The sequence below is a fragment of the Clinocottus analis genome, unplaced genomic scaffold, assembly GCF_023055335.1.
Source record: "Clinocottus analis isolate CAN_PGR_092001 unplaced genomic scaffold, fCliAna1.0.p SCAF_22, whole genome shotgun sequence".
Taxonomy (NCBI): Eukaryota; Metazoa; Chordata; class Actinopteri; order Perciformes; family Cottidae; genus Clinocottus; species Clinocottus analis.
This window is the reverse complement of record NW_027175954.1, coordinates 11,284,598-11,303,813: the sequence shown is the minus strand read 5'-3', so window position 1 is coordinate 11,303,813 and position 19,216 is coordinate 11,284,598. Positions and strand designations below refer to the sequence as shown.

Below are 19,216 nucleotides of genomic sequence, written 5' to 3'. Positions count from 1 at the left end.
TAACACTCTCCATTCAATCAGTGAGGATGACAGGCAGATCTTAGCGGGATCAGTGCAAAGTGCTCAACCATTGCAGGAGGCTAGCAGGTGGGATGGGCAAAACTATCCCTAAAACCAGGTGTCAAAAGGCCTTGCGTGGTAACCTTCTGCAGTCTGCCAATACATCAGTGTGATAGATGGAGGAGGGGTCGGTGGCACGAATGCAAGGTGTTGGATTTAGGAGGGTTGGGATGGTGATGTAACAGGCATAGCATTGGATAGCTGACAAGCAAATACGTAATGTGTGCTGCGAGAAGCTGCGGCTTACTCTGCTGAACCTCTCACAAGCAAACTATGTGTTCTGTTCACCTTATCGGCGTGCACATTCATCCAAGCAAAATATGTTCCACCTCGAATATGAATGCCAAAACCACAATCCTAAACAATCAAAGATGTGTAAAGGACAAATTGTGAGATTAGGGAACTTAAAGCATCACGTCTCAAGGGAAATGCATATTTAAAAAAAAACGAAACATTCACTTTATTAATCCCTTTGGGAAACTTCTTCACTGCATTTAAACCATCCTTGATTAAGGAGCAGTGGGCTGCCATGTGAGGTGCCCAGGGAGCAATAAGGGGTTACGTGTCTTGCTCAGAGACACTTCGACATGTGAACTGTGGGACGACTGGGGATCGAACCGGCTACCTTGCGGTAACGGGATGACGACTCATCGCCCCTGAGCTACAGCCGCGCCTGTATCAAGCCCCTATACCTCTATATTTTTCCTTAAACAATTTCTGCCATGAAAACGTTATCTTCTCCATCAGGGTTTTGTTCAATATTCTTCTCCTGCCAAAGGGGGCCACTGGTTCTGAAGAGGGGTGGGGTGGGTGCATACTGTGCTTGAGTGATCAGGTTGTCTTTGACTTGTGACACAGTGGAGTAGCACTGTGGCCTTGGAGTCATGCTGGATGAACCACCAGGCCTGTCAGTGCAGTGATTGATACCAGTGGTGGGGGTCACGTAATGCTAAGCTTCGACAAGAGGTCTTCACATATGTCTTCACACCTGATCAACAATACCACTATCGCAGAGTACAGGGTGGAAACAGCTGCACAAGCCCCATCTAATAAGAGAAGATTCAGACAAATGTCACCTTGATGTCGGTCTTCTTGTGCACTTAATATCATGGGTTCATTACATATACCTCAGAATCCACACCTTAAACCGTTTGGACATTCTGCATCTGGAAATCTGAAATAATTTAGCTAATTTAGCTATCTGGCTGTGATATGCGACGAATACAAAGGCTGGCATGATTTAATACACCACTAAAGGGAAAACAGCAGCATCTAGTAATGTTAGGCAGCTACTGTTTATTATTATGCACTATATAATGTGCACTCAACTTATCATTTGCCTTTTGTAAGTTATGTTTATAGTTTCTGCTTATAGTCCACCTACATTTAATGCACAAATCAACCTGTATAATATGTACATATTACCTCAATTAACCAATCTGTAAATTCCATAATTATATATTCAGTTCCACTTAAAACGCTCACTTATTCTCTGCATATATTGACACTTACTACGATGCACTTCTGGTTGGATACTAAATTGCATTTCGTTGCTCTGTACTTGTACATGTGTAATGACAATAAAGTTGACTCTAATCTAATCTAATCTCTGTGTCCTTAGGCACAGCTGTGCTTTGAGCAAAATTTTAAAGACAATGCTAATATACTGATGTTTGGCAAGTATTATATTTTAAATTTTAATCTTAGTTTAGCGTGCTATTGGTGCAAAGGATTAGAACGCTCACTGTTTGGATTGTATCACAGATCAAAGTCACGTATCAGATAACAGATCATATCAGCTCAAAAGATAAAAGAGAGCAAATATAACTTTTACAGATCCCTAAACACATTTTTGGGCCGCCGATACTAATTGCTGTTCATTGTTGATCTATAGCCGTTTGATTATAGCAGCTAGTCTCCAAGGCTCCAGACAATTTTTTTTGCCACCATCCAAAAAATAATTTCAGCCACTTTGAAGTTCATGTAAACCATCAAACATTCTAAATGTTATCCTTTTACATTGTTATAGCCACCATTAATAACATATAGTAATATATATTATAAACCAATTAACGATTATAGATGATGCACTAATGGTTAAGATGTGCTTTATAAACATGTTTTATTTCTGCAAATCATGATACTCATGATCAATCATATGTATGTGCCAGCAAACTATGAAACCACTCCTGCCAGAAGGGCACCATCCATAATTTATAAAGTATGAAAATCCAATCATAAAATGCATAATAGTCAAGCTTATGAATCAAGAACAAAAAAAAATGTAAAACTGTGTTTATGAATTGCATAATAATTAATTACTAATGAGTGTTCATATTGGAACAATGATTTATAAATGATGAATTAAGTGTTTATTAATGCTAAATAGCGCATAGTTATTATAAAGTGTTACAGGGGTGTTAAAAACCGGTCATAATTGATCTTTATTATCTGTTTATGTTGGTGTGAAAATATCTACCTCAAACAATTGTATTTTTCTCCCAAATTTCTCAATAACACTACAGTATACATGTAAACTTATAAATTACCTTTGCCCAAAAGTCATTTTGGGCATATATATATATATACATATATATATATATATATATATATATATATATATGTATATATGACAACAAGCTCTGTTGTCACTGAACAGAGCTTGTATTTTACTGGATTCCTCAACTTTGACCTGCCAATCGGTGCGAGAGGGAAAGTCAGGGAATCCCGAATCAGGATTCATCCTCTGGCAGCCGAGAGTGTCTGCATACACTTTCATGACAATGTCTATATGCTATTTTGATTGTTTATTATGTATACCTCACATGACAATACAACTTGTTTATACAAGACAAAAAAATGAGTCTGCCATGTGATTGGCAGTGATTTGTTACGTGCACATGCAGAATTAGATCTACATTTAAGGTGTAACCTCACGTAAAAGTCCTTTGGTTTTGTATCAAGGTCTGTTTGTTGTAGTTCTATATTTCACATACCAAAACTGCTAAAAAAAATTAAAAAAGAAAGAAAAGAAACAGTGGTCCAAAAAAACATGTTCATGGTACTTTTTTATTATTATTGCGGTCATGGTTATTTTCTGCCCGCTTGTTTATTGTGATGATATGATGAAAATGGTGCAACACCGCAAGATTATATTTGAGATATGTTATCCTACTGATCCTTCCTTGAAGACTGACCTTGGTGTTTTTTCTTTCTCCAAAACGGTTGGTTTGTAGATCGCACAGTGTGGCAGGCCGTAAATCTGACATTCCATCTGAAGTGATGTCAGCCCTTTGCATGATGTGTTGTGAAGACATGTGAACACGTGGTTTACAGCTCTTTCAGGCCACACACCCCTCGGTCAAGATTTAGCATGGGTCTAAGTAGTCAGATGCACGTAGACGTACACACAGGCATATTTTAGCGGAACTATTTGAAAAATATTTACTTCGGTGTCGCAAGCAAGAAACAAACTCCAAGAACAAAGTTTCAATTTGTGACACAGTAATCTAAAGCATATAGTGACATCACACTACGGGTATTTATATATATAGACATGCCACAGAACAGTAAAATGGTTTACTATTTATAAAGTTGCCTGTCTAAGTCGGGCTGTTTTTCAGCCCATGCTGCTGTATGTGAATAGTTGACCTAAATAACCAAAAAAAGTACATGAAAAGCACTACTGAGTCCGTTCGGCTCATTAGCCTCTCACTTCTGAAAACACCTTGTTAAAGGATCAAGGCAACGCATACTCTAATAAGTATGCACGTGATTTGAACATAAAGTTTATTGTGACATGACAGTTAGCATCTGCGTTAACTTTATTGCCCGAGGCGGTCTGCTAATATCAGCTAAAACATGACATCATTATGTCCATGCTTAGCCATATCATGTCAGAATATCCAAGGTTGACAGACCTTTTAGCATAATGGACAAATATAGAAAGTGAATGTGGACACTTATTATTAAGGACAATTATTCTTTATATTAAGGAGATTAGGGTGTGGAAAATACCAGCAGATGTAGTATCAGTACTTTAAAGCAAGAATATGAAGACAACTTCATAGAGAAGGTTGATATTACTCTTGATGTTCTCATTTAACCCTCAGCAACAACACACATACTATGTGTAGCTCCCAAAATGTCAAACTATTCCCTTCAACCCTGTAAACCTTGATTAACCATGATGGTCCAACAGAAAGCTGTTCTGAGACAATGCATATGAAGCACGTGGCTGGAGTAAGTTTAAATATAAGCACACCTTTAAATACACAAAGATAAGTACATCCTGTCCTCAAGAGGAAAGGGAACAATACTGCGTCTTATGTCACAGGACTTTCGTTGTTTTCCTGTCTGCTTCTCAAAAGGATATATATATATATATATATATATATATATATATATATATATGTATATATATATATATATATATATATATATATATATATATATATATATATATATATATATATATACATATATATATATATGTATGTATATATATATACATACACATATATATATATGTATATAATGAAAATACATACATATATATATATATATATATATATATATATATATATATATATATATATATATATATATATATATATATATATATATATACACACACACACACACGCTTACATATTATCACAGGGCAGGCTATGTTTATTTGTTAACTATTCTGAAGGTTCATTCATTCATAATCACTTTAAATTGACTGAATCCATGCGTTGTGTGCACTTTACAGAATATGAAATAAAACTATACTTTGGGACGACCACAGTACTTTTTTATGGTAATACTAAAGTGAAACAATATCGACTCAATCCCCAGAGGCTACTCAATGCTACGGATGGACCTTGTGCTATCTGTTAGTTACCATAAACCCCCGAAAGGCCGGCTGACTGACAGTCTGCACAAAGCCAAGCCAAGAAGCAATACAATCTGTATCCGAAAGCTTTTACGACTTATAAGGATTTGTATTATTCGTGCTGCTCAAAATTTACAACCAACATTTTTCACGGTTAGCAAGACGGTCCCAGTTTAGTTTTATTGCCCTTTAAAGAAATTCTCATTGCCAATTTCAGTCAGTGTTTCAGCAGATTTCTTTTGGTTTCTGAGAAATGAACCTAAATAGTTCACAAGAACTCCTGAAGGCAAAAGACGGACACGTAACATTAACTTTCTGATGAAATTAAATTAAAACTAAAAGTGATATTAGTAGTAGTAGAAGTAGTATATCTATAGTTAAACAATGACAGCTAATTTAGATGTAAAGTTGATGGCCTGCAGTTATTAACACCTTCATGTTTATGGAGTCATCATTCCTGTTTTTATTTACAGTAATTTCGTCACCCAAAATGCTGCTTCGGATGGAGCTGTACTTTTGCTTCTTTATTTAAACAGATACACCTTGCGAGAAAACTGTCAGCACTATTAATCTGATCAGAGAGAATGTTTGATCTTCTACATCTGATTCGCAAAGCTGCCCACTGTCTCATATTACTTACGCACAGCGAGGTGACCTCTTGTAACTTTAAGTGACCTTTGTGACTTTTCAAACAAGGTAAAAAATGATAAGATAGTGAGTGGTTTTATAGCTTAGAAAATGTAGGAACAATTGTAGAAGAACACAGAGGCCATACAAGGGCATTGTTGTGATCATGAAATCTAATCAATTAACATATTGTCTAAGTTAGTCACTATACGCTGATGCGACCCCCAAACTGTTTCCGAGGATCATTTCATGTGCAGAAATGCTAAGAAAAGCCTATGATCACTTAACTTGAATTACAATACAAAAGATTATATTTAGGTTTCAGGTTATTTACTGATAACAGGCTGCCCTCAACAATCAGTTTATGATGACCACCATCAATGGGATGTGTATTTGTGTTGAAGTGCAGTTTATACGTGTGCTAATAGGCAGTAAAGAAGAACATATTATTTAGTTATGGAGGAAATACGCACATTAACCCTTGAGGTCAGGTCTGATGTGTAAACGCCTACCCAAGCTAAATTAACTCCTCTGACCTCATGCGAGGCAAAATAGATCAGAGCCTGTGAACCGTAATAACAGCTCCTCTCAGTGAAACACTTTTAGTACAGACCTTGATATACTGACAAGTGATAAAATAAAGGAAAGACCTGAAGATATCGTTAATATAATGATCATCTATAAAGTTATAGAATGCCAATCACAACTTTCTAAGGCCAATGGACATCTTCAAAATGTATGTTCTGTTAGTCCAACGTCTGATGATATTCAGTTTGCAAACACATTCTCAGAACTGAAAGGTTTGAACTTGTCTATTTTGTCTTCAATGTCCGATCCAATAGTAGTGTTTGATTAATAAGCCGTATGCCTCACTGTGTGGAAAATACAGGGGACATTCTTATATGTGTTAGACAACATTAGGCTGTTGTAAACATTGCATTCCTAACTTTCTTAAACAAAATGGAATAAATGCATAGATAAATATTTACTGAATTGTTATGTATTAAAAAATGGTATCAGATACCCAATCTAGCTATCGGTGCATCTCTAGTTTTGACCAATTTGTTGCTGCATTTACAAAGTTTAGTCTTAAAATTAAAATTCATGTCAAGCTGCTGATGCATGACTTATTATTTGTATGTATTTTTTTTTTTTTTAGGGCTAGGCAAGTTAACGCGTTAATATCGCGTTAACTTTTCAATCAATTAACGGCGTTAATTATTTGATCATTTGTTAACTGCATTTTTTTATTTAAAAAAAAATAAAAAATAAAATATTTTGAAGGCGATAATTTATGTCCGCTCTTGCGCTTCCGTAGCATTACCGGACTATTTGCCGACTTGAGCCAGACGCGTAAGCACGTATTGTTCTGTAGTTTCTGTCCTTAACGAGCACCGCGCGAGCGAGTCGCCTCTCAAAGCTTCACAAGCGTCACCGGTAGGTCGCGCTGCAGGCTCCAGGTCCCCGGATTGAACGTTAATCGCGCATGCGCAAAGCCGCCGCTGATACCTGTCAGCTGTCCTCCACATCTCCACCTCATTCAACCAGACGTCAGTGCACTTGTTCAAGTCAACACAGACTGGACTTTTACCAACAAGGAAGAAAAACTGAACTGAACTGAAAACATGAAAATAAGGGAATAATACACTTTGTTTTCATTCTTAATTTATTACCCATCTGTGTTCACATTTATGTATTGTATGAGTTTTAAGTTTTCAATTGAACCGCCCTGACTGCTCAACCTGTTGAAAGGCCTAATAGAGGCCCCTGAACAAGCCTCTTGTCAATCCCTCTTTCTCAGTGACCTAATGTACCCAGAACAGCTGTGTGAGGACGCTTAGCAGTTAGGCCAGGATGACAAGTCAATGCTCAGCTTGATATATGAACTATTACATGTGCAACAGGAGAGTTTGTTGAAGGGTATGCTGGCTGTGCATGCTAGTGTCAATACGTCCTCATTACATGTATTCAGGAATTTATCTTATGGGGAACGGCAAGTGGAAGATCTTTGTCTTTTGTCCACTGCTGCACTAGCAGGTGCAAGCTCACTTCTTAAGGAAGAACATAAACATTATTGAGATCCTGCATCAGCTAATGTCTAATATAATCTTATATTAGACATAGCTGAATAGTAGGAATGACAATCTGTGGACTGTGTCATGCGGGACCACTCGCATCTGAAACACCGTGGTAGGTCTGGCTTTGTATTCACGGCAACTGATCCACACAAGGGGGGACGTAAGTACATAGAATATACAGACATAATAAAAAACAGTGAGGACAAAGAGCTTTGTTTCAATGTAAAAGTCAACAATGGGTAAGTTAGTGAAGAGCAGGAGTAAAGCTGAACATTTACCACTGAACCTCCGATAAGAGTCTCCTTCTTGACGAAGCAGCTCAGACCAAAGTCAATTAGGCAAACTATTATATATGTTTTCAGCCTTATTATCCCAAAGGAAAACATTTTTGTCCTTGAGGTAAATGGCTGCATCAACCAGCTGGTTAATTATATTCTGACAGACAAAATGAGAGATGAGGGATCAGAGAGGATAATGCTCTGCCATGTTTTCATGGCTGTGACTCTGAGCTGGCTGCAGCAGCTTGTAGCGACGAAGGTCTACAACAGGGATTGTCTCTCCATCACCAGGATCGGCTCCTGGTTCAGATTGTACCAGTGCAGCCGGGACACGGGTACTGATGGCCCTTCTAAGTCGGCCCCCAGTTTTGACATGACAGTGACCTCTTTGGAGATCTGCCGCCACTTGTGGTCCTGAAACATCACAACAGAGTTAAAGGCTGAGAGAGAACTGTGATTTATCCACAATACATTAAAGAAAGAGAGTGTTGAATACAGCAGATCTCAATAAAAGCTGCTCTCACTCACTCACCTAGTGGTCGTACAAAACTGTCTCTGGGAATGCGTTTGATGACGACCAAACAAGACTTTGGTTAACACTTCCTGACAGTACAACAACAGTTTCATCATATGTACATGACATTTGATTTCACATGACCAGCTCACCAGTGACCGCTGAGGTGGACGGCAACGCGCTGTCAACCGTGATGAGGACCAGTCGTCTGCTCTTCTTCTGTGGTCTTTGTCCATCTTCCATTACTTTCGTAATATGTGTATGTGTGTGTAGTTTATTTGTAAAGATGGAGGTCATCCACTGAACACATTCATACAGTGCATAATGTACTGTGGTGTGTACAAGTATGGAATACTTAATACTGACTCTTTCTGACTTTCCAACAAATTATCAAAATTTCCTAACGTTTTTATGATTTCTTCATCTTGATCTTAAAATAAAACACTTTAAAGTGTGAATACAGAACTATGTTTGGCTTAGGTATGTTTTTATGTCAGTCCAGACTGAACATCTCAACAACAAATGAATTCTGGTTTTGAAAATCCACTGACTTCCTCAAATCGCACAAGCAGGTTTTGTTTTTCCACAAAATATTTCAACGACTTCTGACGATTGTCAATAAATTTGGTGCGGATATTCAAAGTTCTCAGATGATCTATCTTGTGGTTCTCAACCTTTTTTCAGTGATGATCCCTGTGTGAAATATTGTTTCAGAAAAGTACCCCCCCGAAACAAGCGCACAGCAATTTAAAAAAAAAGATGTAACACACAACGCTGTGCCATCAATGTCTGATATAATATAGAATATATAACGTTCAGTTATGAACTTACTTATATTTTATTGAATATCAATTAAATATTAAAAATGCTGATTTTAAATACTTTTTTACAAATCTCACGTACCCCCATAAGGGAACCACTGGTCTAGAAAGTATAGGAAAAGGAATTCATGGCATAGCATGACAATTAGTTAAAAAAAATATTTTAAAAACAAGTTAGAGTATAGTATGTAATAAGTCTTAAATTATTCATATAGTTAGTTGATAAGTAAAAAACAAGTCATAAAAAAAGTTTGCTTCTGTGAAAAAAACTTTGGATCACAAACAGGTGAGCAGGTTTCATGAGAACGTGGCGGGATCCTTCCTGTTATCTTCCAAAGGTTTCTTCCTTATCTTCTCCACTTCAAAAGGGGGTTTTCGGGGGATGTTTTTCCTGAAGCGATGTGAGGTTCAAAGGACCTAAGGATGTCATACGTGCATAGATTGTAAAGCCCTTTGAGGCAAATTAGCAATTTGTGATTTTGTGCTAAACAAAATAAATGGAATCGTCCTGCTGCATACATGTAACTACCCGGTGAGCACAAACATGTCTGAAAGACAGCATGTTTAACGTCCAGAAGACGACTTTAGAGGATCGACAAAGACGTTTCTTTTTTCCCCACGCCCTCACTCACTCACACACACTCCCCTTATGTAAAACTTTATTTTAGCGACTAGCCTTTCATTTTACTCTGTGAACACCATGAGTAGGCAACAAGGCCATTTTTATGTCAAAGGCTCTGGACCGAATTTAGCAATATATTCACAGCAATTATTCATGTAAACCACTAGTCGTAAGGCATTGTTTGCAGCTTAAAAGGGTGCTAAATCAAATTTGATGATGATTTATGCTTGATTTATGCTAGAGCAATTAAAACAGACTGGTTAAATTCGACCGGGAACACTTAAGTAAGGAATAATTACCTCCTCCGACTTAAACAGTCTGTGTAATATATAACGGGGAATATACATCTGTTCAGATCAGAATGTTGGAATGCAATACTTTAAATCTTGAAATAATATGACACGTTAATTTACAATGGAGCAGTATTTAAATTCAAATATTTTTATACAAACCAAGTCAACATGTCAAACACACAGTGGAGCAAACTTTCAATGATACTAGATATAAAGTCAGACACGCTGAGAAATATATATTGCAGCTTTGCAGCCAAGCTGTATTGCATTTTTGAAGAGCCAGTATCCAGGAACCTAAAACAAAAAACAAATAAAACATGCTTAGATTGTGGTAGTTTAATGGTATTCATATAATACTGCAAAGACAGCACAATACTGTGACATGACTGATATTTATGTTTTGTAGTGTACTTTAATTTAAAAAGGCCTTTTCTAGTCAAGTTTTTGTAAAAAGTAAATTATACTTACTGATTCAGCATCATTTTCCAATCCTGCATCATGATGCTCCATTTCATCATCTCTGAATTCCTTTATAACCTATTGAAATGCAACACAATGCCATTCATTAGGTCAGAAACAGGATCTTTATATTGCACTCTTTAGACTGCCTCTTTTTAAATTTGTCTTATTTATATGGTTCACATTTGTTGCTCTTAAATTGATGCTATTGTCACAATTTCAATTCTTATTAACTGCATAATTGATAGTACAGCCCAAATATTTGATGTAACATAATCAGGCATAATAACAACCAAATTTACTTTTTCAAAGTCTTTGTATTCAGATCTTCATGTGTTGCCTGTGGTTAGAGCAATCTGTAAAGTATCCAGAAACATTACTAATGATGAAATGCCAAATCCATGTCAATGGGGAATTACCTATTTGCTATAATGTGTCAACAAATTCAAGAAGCTACTGCAGCTTGGGGAATGTGCCCAAACTAAGAAAGACATCGCCAGGCTTCAGGTCATCGTTCTAAATATACAATGTATAGAAACACTAAGTCATTCTTTCAACTGTCGTATTTATGTTTTCCCTAAGCGATCATGTTTTACATCCAGAACCATTTTTTTTTCTTGATCTCCTCTGGCACATGTATGTTTGACATTACTACTTTCTTTTATTGTGATGCTTGTTTGTAATACCATACAACTATGTAACACGAGTAAACAAAATCCACACCAACATTCCTTCACATGCTTTGTGTATCACAACAATGCCAGATCCAGATTGGCCGACTCACTTTTAACAGTTCGGTGTATCTCTCGGGGTCCTTCTCCATCAGAGCTCTTATCTGGCTGTTGTAGTGCTCGGAGATACTCTCCTCCACCGCCACAGTGCATGCCATGGCCCCCTCTTTTCCCAGTAGTGCGCTGGACACACCTAGAGTAGATTTAAAACAAAAGATATACACATTTAAGATTGATTAAAAAAGCAGCAACTGACTACATATTGGCTCAAAAGTATAGCAGACTAAGTAGTGAAATAGGTTGATAATCTGTTTACACACTTGTTAACATCAATTATAATATTTGGCTGGAGGTATGCACCATCGGGACAAAGATATTTTAGGATTATTCGACAGCAGATAGAGCTCTAACTGTATGAAGCATGGTGCAAGTCCATGCAAAAAAGCTACTTTACAAGGACTTTCAATTGGGGACGGTGTCAAAATTGTTTTTCTTTGCATGTGTTGTTCTTCAAAGTAATTTATCTCATGACCTTATTTTGAACTCTGCAGTATGCTTAAGGTTGGTACCAACCTAATGCAAATCCAGCAATATTCCAGATAGGTAACAGCGCTGTGGGACGAACTCTGTTCTCAGACAGAATCTCATTGAATTTCTCCAAGTGTTTCTTTTCTTGATCCCACATTTCCTAGAGAAAAACAAACATGAACATGGAGTATTCAAATTTGAGCTGAATGCACAAATATTATAATTTTACTAAAAGAGGTAAGTTTTCGAATGAAACTTTTACTTCACAGTTGGCAAGATTTTACAAATATACAACAATTATATTACAAATATACATATTACAAGTGTTCTAATTCATCCTCTTACCCAAATCAAATTCTAGTGTCAGAGCTAAACATTTAGCAGAGTTAATTCAAGGTTGAATGGTTGTCTGTCTCTATGTCTGCCTTGTGATAGACTGGCAACTTGTCCAGGGTGAACCCTGCCTTCGCCCATTGACAACAAAATAAGCGGTTTGGATAATGGATGGATGGATGGATTGAATTCTCACTTTAAAAGTGAATTTCTAAACGGCAGTTCCTCTTTGTGGAGATGGCAGTACTCGTCCCAAAAAATCATTCCAAACCAGCGACATGTGTAATAGTGTTGTGAGAGTTTCTTCCATGACTTCTGCATCGTGAAAAGTTTTCTAACGTTTGGACATGTGGAGCCATCTCTATCAACAGTTGTCGAGTGCAGGTTGTAGGTCAGTGATGCATTTTACAGATAAACATTGTTGATTGTTTGCGGACTTCTGACTTCTGTGTGTCGCACTCCGCACAAACCTGGATGAGGGGTCCGGTACTAGATCGTCCCAACACTGCCATCTGGCCAGCATAGATACGGTTGGCCCCGTATTCCCCGGCGTGGTCGACGCGGAGCATCCGGTCCAACATCTCCTTCTCCTCACTGTCGTGTGGGGTCGGGACGATCCCGTACGCACGAGCGTTCAGCTGCAGGGTCACTATTATAGAAACAGGCTGTGGTTACAACACAATAACAAACTCGTAATGACATTGAAGCCATACAATTATACCTTCATATACAGGATGCATGTTTTCCCTTTTTTAGGACGTTGAGGCTAAAAAGGTACATCCACGCTCAAACATTTGTTAAACGTAACTAACATTTCAGTGTCAGTTGATAGGATTGGACCACAGTGAGGAAAAAAACAGGTGCTATGTTATAAGTTGAGCGTTGAATGCTGCTATTGCATGCTGAAATGTAATAAAGTAATAATACGTAATAATGTCTTGTCATTTAGGATAGTAATACGTATTGTGCTTTTACCTATTCCTTTGCAGTCTTTCTATTTTGTATATTTGATTGTGGTTTTACTTATTGTGTATGTAATGATCGACTGAATGAAACACTAAAGAAATTGACAATTAACCAACAATATCTCACTTTCAAATAACTTAACGCCAGCTAACAAGTTATAGGTGTGCCCAGTAACGCTGCTGGTAGCCTGTGACGCCGAACATGACATTTATATTAACTCAATACAAAGGAAAAGAACAGAGGTTATGAAACCAATGCAAAACGAGGAAACGTTACAGCTGCATGTAGTTACGACATTCGCAGTGTGTTTGCATTTGTAGCACAATAGCTCTTAGCTGTCGTTGCTGACGTCACCGTGACTGCTTACCTCTGCATTTTAAACACCGGCGAAGCACATGAGACCCGTCATGTAAAGCTGTGCGCGCGGCTCTGTGCATGGCACCAGTTTACGGTTTAGCTGCCCGTCTTATCAAAGAAACGCACAAGAGCTGTGCGCAAACTGTCATTGAAATCTGTCAGAAGGTGGACGCGGCGCAGGCATATGACGCAAGCGCACAACGCGACTTGCACAACACCGCCCCCCGCTGACCCAAGCACTGTTTGAGCTAATAATGTACTACTTTCTATTAAAAAAAAACACTGCAAACAGTCACAACCGATGTGTGCTGCAGCATGGCGCGTCTTGCAGGAGGTATCAAACCTAAATGGAGTTATATATGCGCCATTGTAATAATTCTCGTCTAAAAAGAATCACCAGTCTCCACCAGTTTGAGAGTTAATTATTATGTGACTCGGATTATTTGGTGTATGCGTGTGTGTTTAAAATAATAATTAAAAAAATCCTATTGTTTCAATGTGACTGGAGCGCTTACAGCTGTGAATACATATTATTTGCTATAGATTCGTCGTGCAGATCCAGGGTCTGTCACTAGATGGCGTTAGCTTTCTTTAATATTCATCTTGATTAAATATTTGCTCAATGGCTTATGCAGTTTTATGGGTGCAAGAACTATGCCTAAAGTAGTTCAAAAGCAAGGTTAAAGAAATCTGGGTTATGGGGTCAGTTAGAGAAGTAACATTAGTATAATTGACCATTAAGAATTATCTATTTTTGTAGCTCACAGAATTCTTCATGTTTTCTTTTCTTCTGGACTGCATGAATTAGATGGGCACAGTGAGGGTTTGCAACTTTGGGATCCAAGTTGCCTGAAGAGCAAAGTGCACAATATTCATTAATACATAATTGTTATAGCAGGTTCAATATAGATGTTTATGATTTATGTCTGTGTTGTTTCCATGTATGTTTGTTTGTCTGTGTCTGATTGTTTGTATAGTTGGTCAATATGGTATGTATGTATAATTTTTCTTTTTTTTTGTTTTAGATGGCGTTGTGTAACCTGTGCAAAGGGAAAATGAAATGCTTGAAAGAAAGGTGAGCACAGTGAGATCTGCTGTATAATCATCCACCTAGTCTCTATAGCTTCATCTTGCTGTGCAGTGTCACAGGACCAGCATCCTGGACTAGTCATTAGTCCGTCATAGGGCTATACACATCGACGCTTAGCAGGCAATTTAGAGTTCACAAAGTTCACCTGGACTACAAAACTTTGCTCAGTGGGAGGAAACCAAGCATTTAAAAGAATAAAGTAAATACAGAAAATTACTCCTTGGCCAGACACTTTCTCTTCCTTGTATGTCAAACAAATCATGAGTGCATCTTTTGTTTATTCTTGTTGTGTAAGACCAAACCTGAAAATAAAGCAAAGGAAAATGAGGTAGTGTGTTGAGCAATCAGGGTCACTTCAGATGACAGTGTCGCAGAGATGAAGGCCTTCTGAGGGAAGTTACGTGAACTGTAGTTGGTCCCAGTTTTCATTATCATGTCAGATTCAGTTAAATATGTGCCACTGCATTATGGCCTTGCAAACAAGATTCATACATACAGAACAATTAGATTTCACCTTCTGAAAATGGTTTGCTCTGAGCCTCCACAGTATCTGTCATTATCATTTACCTTTTTTTTTATTTTAGTCTGCATTATCTTAGAAATGCATTTGTGACTCCAGTCCTTTAAAAAAGTATTTTTACAAAGCACATAAAAATGGTGCTGGGACTCAGGAATCTGGGGAATGATGGGGTTGAGTGCAGCAGAGCTGTGATGGTCATGAGTAAACAAGGCCAGGACAGTGAATGGCGGGGTGTGTCGGTTTTGTCTTTGTGTGTGTTTGTGGTGAGACACTGGTTAAGTGTTTCCCTATCTGCCTGTCTGACTGTGGGTGGCTATACGCATGTGGGGCTACACATGCTGTTGTCCTCTCTGCACGAGTGTAGAGGTCACAGGTATGAGCCAGGCTGGATTAACAACAGGTCCCCAAAGCCATTTGGTTCTAAGCAGGAAGACAGTATGTTTTGAGACTCTTTTTTTGTTGTTGTTGCTGAAAACAACTGTCTGCTGCACCTGAACGCGACACTGCAAGAGCAGTGAAGGTAGACCAACACAGTTAAGTTGCACTGCTAAACTTATTGGAAAGCTGTGTGCAAACAAGACAACATCGCAGATTTCGGTGACTATTCGTTGTATGTTCATCACCAAAGCAACCCCTTTAGCATTGTTTTCACATTATTATTGGTTCTGTATCTGCTTTAATGTGTCTTTTCTAAACCTTCTAACCTTCCGCCTGTCAGACCTTCACTATTTACTTTTTTTTACATTATATTGTGTTCACATGGTGCACATTTCTAAATAAACATGTGTTTAATCAAAGGATCCTGAATTTGCAGAGAGAAAACCTGGGTCTAGGTACTAATATTTCAGCACAGGAGTAGTGGTTGTTTTTGCATTCTCTGGTTCACAATGAAACTGCCATTTATAGTCTGCTGTGTGCACTGTAATTAGTGGCAAAGTACACGGTGCACAAAGGGGGGCAGGTGAGGGGCACAAGCTTATTTATGCTTGCAGCCCTGTAACAGGTTAATTCAGACATGGGTGGGAGGTGTCGGGGGTTGAATACCTGAACGGAACATCTCTTGATTCCCTATGGTGTCAGGTCTAATGAGCCTTTAAGCGGGAATTAATGTATGTGGACAGACTGGAGTGTGTCTGGCTCACTCGAGGCACATGGTTGGAGGATTTTTGGAGAGAAAACTGACTCTTTCAGCACTCATAGCTTTCAGAAAGCCTTTGTAGAAGTGTCTGACAGGTGTAATGTCCATCAAGAAATAGCAAACATACCCTCTCAGATAAATGTATCACTGATACATGAAGTAATCAACAGTCAGGTCCTAATGGTAGCACAATTGAAAGACAGAAATACCAAAAGAAAGTGAATGTTTTCTTACTGTTGAGTGTGCTGCAAGTGAGAAGATTAGAGACAAAACCGCAGACCTGGAGAAAGAGTGAGACTGGCGTATGTGTCTATGTACCTGTATGTATGTTTGTCTAACTGTGTTTGTGTAATGTTTGCATGCATCCATAAAAGTGTGTGAGTCTGCACACCCTTGCTCCGAGGCTCTGGTCAGACAGTGCATAGCTGTGGTGGGACGCAGGCTGAGCGCTTCTAGACTGCAGTGAGTCAACAATGTCTGCTCTCACTGAGAGGAGACATGATAGGTCTTGTCTCGTTTGGTCCCTAACTGCAGGGTTGTGGGACATCCAAAGCTTGTCTGTGTGAGTGGCATGGATGATTTTAAGTGAAATGTGTTATTTACACAAATGTAGAATGCATGACTGCAACCTGCACACGTAATATTGCTCTTGACATCCCGTCAAATAAAATGTAAGAAAATAATGGTCTTGGTTCAAAGCTGTGTGCGCACTAGTGGCTCTTTGAGTCAGGGATGATATGTTCAGCATTTCCACCACTTTCTGGACTTGTGTGTGTTTAATATTTAAGCTCTTCCTCTAGATACTCTGAAAAATAACAAAACCGCGAACCTGGAGAAAGAGTGAGACATATTTTTAAGTTGTCTTTTTCAATCTAGTTACAAGTTTAGTCCCTGGTGTGGGCCAAGCTGGATCCTGCATTTATCATGATACAACTTGATAATACATTCTGGTAAATACTTCTTTCACCTCCTTCCCCCCACAATTTGTAACACAGGATTTTTGTAATTTGTTTTGTCATCTCCTATTACAAGCAGAAATAATAAAACAAAAAAACATCTGTCCCTTCAAAATAACCCCACGGATCAGCTCAATTATGCCAGCCCTGACTATGAATACAGTTAAATGATTTACATAAATATTCTATATCCTCCTACGTTAATTCAGGGACACAGTGGGTGTTGGCATCTATCCTGGAACAAATATAGTCACTGTCACACAGAAGGAAAAAGCTCTAATTCACTAAAACCACGTAGTTTTAGAGTGTAAGTAGAAACTTAGGGGAAATACAAAAGTTATTTGTATTTCAGAACTGATTGACTGATTCTGATGCCGAACTCATCCTGCAAGATATCCTACTCCTCTTTATTGTGTTTCCTTGTATAATTGCTTTTGGTTTGGGCCCCGTTCATTGGGAGGTCAAAGTCCAAGATCAGCAACAGGAAAGTGCCCTTAGTTGGCCTGTACAGTTTGTCGTGTCACAACCACAGTTGCGTGTCGCTTTTATTTATGACATTGGAGGAGCGTTGTTGATACCCACAAATACTGGGTAGGCTGCGCTTGACAATATAAATTCTTTAACTGGATGGTATTTCCCTTGAAAACAACAGTTAGTCAACCCAAATTGATACAAAAAGAAAGAAATTAAAGTTATGCAACATTGTTTAAAAAGCCAAGCATTTTATGGTTTGGTGGTATCCCTCTGGAAAAGGCAAGATGTCTCATAAAAAAGTACAAAAAAAGAGATTCATTTTCTGATTTAAATTCACCAAGTCTCCAAAAAAACACACACACCACCAAACCTTTTTAATAGATGGCTATGCAAGATTAAAACCAGAGGAAAGTGATTTCTCTTCCATTATTGAATTTTTTACACTAGAAATCTATCTTGTACAGAGCTAGTTAAATCACACACTAAACCGCCTGTTTTCATGGCCACCGAAGAGTGTATTTAGCTTCGTCTGGTACAAGTTAAATAGCCCTTGTCTGTCTGGCATTATTCCTTTAGTTCTATTTTTTTCAACCAAAGGGATCAGAGATAATGTTTAAATGTGTTCCTTATCGTGGGGGAATTTAAAACTCATGCATGTTTATGTCAATCCTCATCAAGATAGATTACTGAGTCAGTTTCATAAATAACTTTATAGTTCAGACAGGAAGCCAATAGAAAAAAACACATTCATGGCCACCTGAGACATGTAAACAAGCTTCGGAAAATGAATGAAAACTACAGCCTCGTCAACAGAAATCAAAGCTACCTCAATGGCAAGCTCAGACATATCAGCCAGTTTACAAAAAGAAGGTGTACTCGCACTTGAGGAGAAACAATGTCATCCTTGTTTTATAATAGGATAGATGCATCATCGTTTTCACATTTACACTCATTTTGAACAAAGAGGCAGATTTAAGGATGCAATCCATTTAAAGGGTTTGATGTCAAGCTGAACAGCCCTTCATGTATGCAAACCTGTCATTTAACCAGGATTTCCAGTTAGCCACAGGATGTGGCTCTCTTTACTTTGCTGTCCTAAATGTTTTTTCCGGAAGTCGTGTTTGTACTCTTTGATTTACAGACTACAAACTCTGGGTTAGCATTTGTATGAGTGCATACTGTACAAATGGCCCTGCTATAGGAAGTTGAATGACGAGTGTTACATTTTAGTTGTGTTATGTGGGCAGAAATATGATTTAATAAAGTTTATAATGCTAATTTTTTCTGACTTAGGAAATTAGTGATGAATATATATATATATATATATATATATATATATATATATATATATATATATAGAGAGAGAGAGAGAGAGAGAGAGAGAGAGAGAGAGAGAGAGAGAGAGAGAGAGAGAGAGAGAGAGAGATGCAAAATATGGCATGAGTTTCTGAATGTATATGCATGATAAGTGATGCAGACAAAGTCCAAGTTC

The 19,216-nt window shown here is 38.0% G+C and overlaps 1 protein-coding gene across 1 annotated transcript; it reads right to left on the bottom strand.

Moving 5' to 3' along the window:
- Window positions 1-9,925: 9,925 nt before the first annotated feature.
- On the bottom strand, window positions 9,926-13,716 carry coq7 (coenzyme Q7 homolog, ubiquinone (yeast)). The gene is made up of 6 exons (XM_068589124.1): window positions 13,557-13,716; window positions 12,694-12,872; window positions 11,936-12,050; window positions 11,416-11,555; window positions 10,641-10,709; window positions 9,926-10,466 (listed from the first exon to the last, which is right to left on the bottom strand). Exons 1-6 carry the CDS (start codon window positions 13,624-13,626, stop codon window positions 10,389-10,391), a joined length of 651 nt encoding a protein of 216 aa, XP_068445225.1. The 5' UTR covers window positions 13,627-13,716; the 3' UTR covers window positions 9,926-10,388.
- Window positions 13,717-19,216: the final 5,500 nt, after the last annotated feature.